The sequence below is a fragment of the Elaeis guineensis genome, chromosome 9, assembly GCF_000442705.2.
Source record: "Elaeis guineensis isolate ETL-2024a chromosome 9, EG11, whole genome shotgun sequence".
In the NCBI taxonomy this organism is placed as follows: domain Eukaryota; kingdom Viridiplantae; phylum Streptophyta; class Magnoliopsida; order Arecales; family Arecaceae; genus Elaeis; species Elaeis guineensis.
The window spans coordinates 58,498,895-58,504,577 of NC_026001.2; the positions used below are offsets into that span (position 1 = coordinate 58,498,895).

General features: G+C 38.6%; 1 protein-coding gene across 1 annotated transcript; it reads right to left on the reverse strand.

Moving 5' to 3' along the window:
- Positions 1-2,212: 2,212 nt before the first annotated feature.
- On the reverse strand, positions 2,213-4,798 carry LOC105036011 (uncharacterized). Its single transcript, XM_010911745.4, has 2 exons — positions 4,603-4,798; positions 2,213-3,085 (listed from the first exon to the last, which is right to left on the reverse strand). The coding sequence occupies exons 1-2, from the start codon at positions 4,615-4,617 to the stop codon at positions 2,597-2,599; spliced, it is 504 nt and encodes a 167-aa protein (XP_010910047.1). The 5' UTR covers positions 4,618-4,798; the 3' UTR covers positions 2,213-2,596.
- Between the last annotated feature and the right edge of the window lie 885 nt (positions 4,799-5,683).

The following is a 5,683-nucleotide window of genomic DNA, read 5'->3' on the forward strand; positions in this document are numbered from 1 at the left end:
AATTAAGTCTAATTAAATATATTTAATTAGATTTATTTTGGGCTTGATTGGATCAAGTCCAATTGGTTTATTGGATAAGCCAAGTGCAAGGAAAAACTAGTCCTAGTTCAACTAGGACTTGGGTCAATCTAATTTCTAATTTGATTAGAAAATTAAATCAGATTTAAATCTAATTTAATCTGATTAAATTAGGTTCTTAATTGGGTTAAGATCTATTTTAATTGGGTTGATCTAATTTTGATTTGATTTGGTTTGGGAAACCAAATTAAAACAAGTCATAAGACAGAATCCTAGTAGGACTAGGATTCCACCTTGCGCCACATAAGCCTTCTCCACGCCCTCTCTCTTAATTCAACGCCAATCTCCACTTATTTTTTTGACAAAAGCCCTCTCCCAGATCTCTCTCACGTTCACAAAAGGTCTCTTCTCTTCTTTCTTACATGGAAGGTGGTTTGGATCAAATCTAAAAGGAATAAGTTTGGATTTTGAATTCTATGAGATAGAGTTTTAGAAATTCAAAACTCTTTCAATTTTGCACCAAATTTATCCAAATTTTTTTTGAAATTTTCATGGATTTAGGGTTTACATTGTGAACCCTTTGCTAGTGATCCATTCACGAAAATATGGAGGAGATGCTCAAGAGTTGGGCGTCCCTTAACTTGCCATGTTTGGATAAGCCTTGACTAGGTGTTTGACCTAGACAAGGACTCTATCATATCTCTCTATATAAGATGAGTTTCTTTATAAATTTTAGGAAGAGATAGATATTTGAGAGACCTTTTTCCATCCAAAAATCAGAGAGAAATACCTTTGGGTCGTAGAGATATAAAAGACGCAAGTTAGGGCGTTTAGAGAGAAAAACGTGAAGAAGAAGAGGGTCTTCTTCTAGGGTTTTTGTTTTCATATCTTTCCTCCCTCCATCTTGAGTTTTCTGAGAGTGTCTCAGATCTGAAACTCCTCCTTCTACTTTTCATCTTTGGAAGAGTCCAAATCAAGAAGAAGGAGGCACCTGATCAACCATCAAAGAAGGATCAGCGCAGTACTAGCATACTGTGCTGATTTCCTGAAGCAGGACTTCTGATCGAGATTCGTGGGCTCGTGTGGACGACTCCTAGAGGCCGGACGCGTGTGCGGCTTGCAACATCATCCTTAAGCCCGGATCAGCGAGGTTAGAGCGTCTAACTTGCAAGGTAATAGATCTGATCTATTATTTAATACATACATTAGATGTAGCTAGTATAGAAACATGTTGATATGATCAACATGTAGTTCATACTATATTTATATATATTTTAATTTTTGATTTAATGCTATGTAATAATCATATAATAGGATCTTAGATCTAGGGATTTTCTGATCTTAGAAAATAAATTTTGATTTATTTTAGTCTTCCGCTGTATGATCTTGAAAAAGTTTCAAGATCTAACCCTGAAATCCTAGATATGGTTCCTTCATGTACACAACTCCTTAAACTGGAGTGGTCAATCCCATCTAGACACATGCACCGACAAGTCAAGTACTTGACTACACCAAGCAGCCTTCCGTCACTGAATTAGAAATTCAGATAGTCCAGTGTCTAAGTGCAGTGACTTGCAGCAAGTCACTGTGACAGTCTCAGATCGGAAGGACAATTATACCCATATCCCATCGGAGCAAATCTTGACAGCAAAAAAAGCTTCGAAATTGATCACGTTCAGTGCAGATGTACCATTACATCTCATCTGTATGCCATACCAGTGTCTCCACACTCCTTGATTAAGAGGACAATCAATCCATATGGCATACAATGACCTATGCTTAATAAACGTTGTTGTCCTTGGTAACAACGTATCATTTGATCGCGAACAGATTTAAAGACTAAACGATAAATCTTCTTTATCGAGTCTAAATAATCCTAAGAACTTCACCACAATACGAGTTCATTAGAAGATGAAACAATTTGTGATGAAAAATATCAAAATAATTTTTATTAATTTATAATTCATATTCTAATACAAAAAAGAGTACAATCATCAACTGACTGATGATTGATTTTAAAATATTATTTTCAATATATATATATATAGGGATGGAGGTGCTAATTAAACTTATTTCTGCTAATCAAACTCAGCGGTTCCGTGGAGCACTTTTAAATTACGTCGGCGACAGAAGCTGAGCTTTGCATATGAATGGGATGTCATATAACTTTCTTTATATTATATAGCTTGCAGAATTCTGGAATACGATTAGTGCAACCGTATGTATATCACCATTATAGATCAAGAAAATCTTAAGACAATCTTAATTGATAAATACAACAGAAAGCCCACAGCCTAAACAGGGCACTCGATCACCAAAAACATATACGAACAAAGACTACAAAATAAACCCAGCGGACCACTGACACCAAACGCACATTACCAACTCCGATCCACTTATAAGTGAAACACACCCATAAATTGGATCATAGCCTCCACCTCGTAGCTCTAATACCATCTAATAGCTAGTTTTTAATTATTTAAAAGTAACGAATATTTTTAGATATAATAAAATCTAAAACCTTAAACTAAACCTCCATCTGATCAAACAAAACACACAAGCCATAGCCTCATCTCATTCACTCCGAGACCGCGGTCTTCTCCTCCGCCACCTCGGCCTTCACCTCCTCCTCCACTGCTGGTGGCGGCGCCTCCTCAACAGCCTTGGGCTCCTCCACGGTCGGCTCCTCGACGACTGGTTCGGCAGGCTTCTGGGCTTCAGGAGCAGGGGCCTCCGGTTCTGCAGCCTCTGGCTTTGGTTCTTCTTTCGGCTCCTCAGCCACTGGTTCGGCCTCGGCCGGCACCTTGACTGCAGGCTCTTCGACAGGCTTCTCCTCGGGCTCTGCTGCTGGTGGTTCTGGGACCGCCTCCTCTTGTGCTGCGGCTGGGGCTTCTTCCTTGGACTCTTCGATGGCAGGGGCGGCGGGCTCAGACTCGGCTACCGGTTCAGCAGTTGGTGCGGGAGCTGGTTTGGGTTCTGCGGGAGCTGGTTCGGGTTCTGGGGGGGCGGCCGGGGCTTCTGCTGGAGCCTCGATGGCCGGAGCCTCGACGGCCGGAGCTGTTTCCACCTGCATGTCCAAAACTTTCACCTCTGTAATAACCGAGAAACCAAGAATTCTCCCTCCTTTTTTCATACGTCAAACTGGTTATGTGGGCCCATGTGTCTCCCATGTGGATCAAGCTAGTACAATAAATCCAAATACATCTGATCTCCGTGAACCGGCTTCATCTAATCTAAGATACCTCTATATTATTGGCATGATCGAAATCATTTTAGGATATGGCCAGAACCAGCCTGGATTAATTAGTCCACCCAACTGAATTTGAGTTTTGGTTTGCACCATTTGGAGCTTGATCAGGGCTAGACTTGGATGATTAAGTTCATTCTTCCCCTAGGCAGGAAAATTTCTTGGTCAAGCGGGATTTCAATTGGCTGGCTCTTAACCCACAGATCCTTGTCTACCACTTGCGTCTCTAATGCTAGGGCGACGTGCTGAGACTCTATTGTTAACAGCCAGATGTAATTGAAAATTGTGTTTCTAGTGCTAGACAAAAAGATTTAGCATGCCGCAACAAAATTTTTCTTATAATTACAATTATGTACATGTGGTAGATCTCTAACATCCACGTACACAAATACAGGAATAATTATACATAATACATCTGATACATATTAATATTTATTTTATATTGCTATATTTTCCATTTATATTAAATATTGATCTATATATAAGTGCCACACACGCATGTATGTAAATAGAGGATGGCAGGAAAAAGTTAAATCGGGTTTAGTTTTGTAGCGACAAAAATTGGTAAATCTAGCATCCATGAGTTTGCTTAAGGTTGATGTTGACTGGCCAACTTAAAGACTAATATGATATAAAGAAAATATAATGTTAGAGCAATTTAGAATATGATACAATATGTTTTTTTGAGAAAACAAAAAACCAGAATGTCTATTTCACTTTAACAGATTTTCTTAAAAAATATTGGACCAAAAACTGGAAAAAATGAAGGGATCAGTAACTAGGTAGCACTAAACTAACAATCACATGGAACACAAGTGAATCTTGTTGATTAAAATCAACCATGAGATCTGACTAGAGTCCAGATAATCCAAACCATGATCAATATATGGCTGTTCCTCTGATTACTCCTCTCACAAAAAAGGTGGTTTCGAATGAAGGGGAACTGAGGAACTTCTTCCCTAGCTTATTTGTTGTCAACTAGCTCGTCTACAACCCATTTTCATCAAGAAAAAGAAGAAAAAGAAACTATCTCGTCTACATCTTAATTTGTCTCAAGTCCAGGAACTGGCTTAGTACAACTTGTTACAGATCATCTCATTGACTAATCTTTTGGAAGCCATATGGCAATCTATCTGGACCTAGCGGATCTAATCCCATTCCTAGGAGCCCAGATCTAGGTCCAAATCTGCATCATCCTCTATTTTACCCGGATATATGGTACCTAATGAACTGTGGCAAAAGAAAACATGCAAACTTGTGAGGAGGTTGTGATCCAGTCTAGGGACATAGAGACATATGTTTGTTGACGTTGGGAAAAGTATAGAGAAGTGGCTCACCTCGACGGTAGCCATGGGAGAGATAAATAGAGGAAAGTTGGCGAAGAGGAGCTTAACAAGACGGAGGCTGAAGCCGGTGGAAGGGAGAGGCAAATTACCGGAGGTGGAGGAGGAAAGCGTTGTGGGGTGGGATGGTATGGAGGGGGAGTCGATATTTATATTGGACAGCCAGTGGCACTCAGAATCTTTGCAGGCAACCAATCACATATTACTGGCTGGAACGCTAGTATTTCAGTATATATCCGAGAAAAATACTTGCTTGAACCTTTTTATTGTTTACATTTTTTTAATACTAAATGTTGATATCGACGCACTCATTTTTTTTCTTTAGAAATATTACATGATCTCTATTTTAGCTCTAAGGGTGCATTTGATGCATCACCAAAAAATTTTAGAAGATACTGTAGATTATTTCAAAAATATTATTATTATTAAATTATTAATAATATTAATTATTATATTTAATAAATATAAATTAAAATTATTAAAAATTTTAATTAATATATTTGTTATCACAACAGGATATGATATTTTTCTGATGAGAAATAGTGACAGTAGTGTGGATATAGTATTGGCACGGAGAAGTAATGAATCGGAGGGCATTGAGAACCATGAGCACGGGAGGTGGGGAGGGGGTAAGCATATGCGAAGCCGTAGAGGTAGTGGAGACGAGCATGGAGGAACCGCAAGGAGAGTGGGAAATGAGGGCGAAGGAGTCATAGGCAGACGGAAAGATAGAGGAGCCACGGATGGGGGGCTGAGTACAGAGAAAGGTGGGGCCAGGGAGGAGGAGGGAGAGTTGGACGATGAATTTTATGTGATTTTTTTGAAAAATAATTTTATCTAAATTTTTATTATAATATTATCAAAAAAGTGATAATCTGGATAGCTATCCCTTCTTAAAATAATTCTGAGAGACAATCTGAATTATCAAAATAATCTGAATTACCATCCAAAAAGCATACCAAACGCAACATCCAGTGGATCTACTTTAAATTTCTAGTAATTTAGATAGATTACCAGCTACCAAATACAACTTAAGATATTTTCATATTTTTTTTTGCTATAAAATGTTTAAACT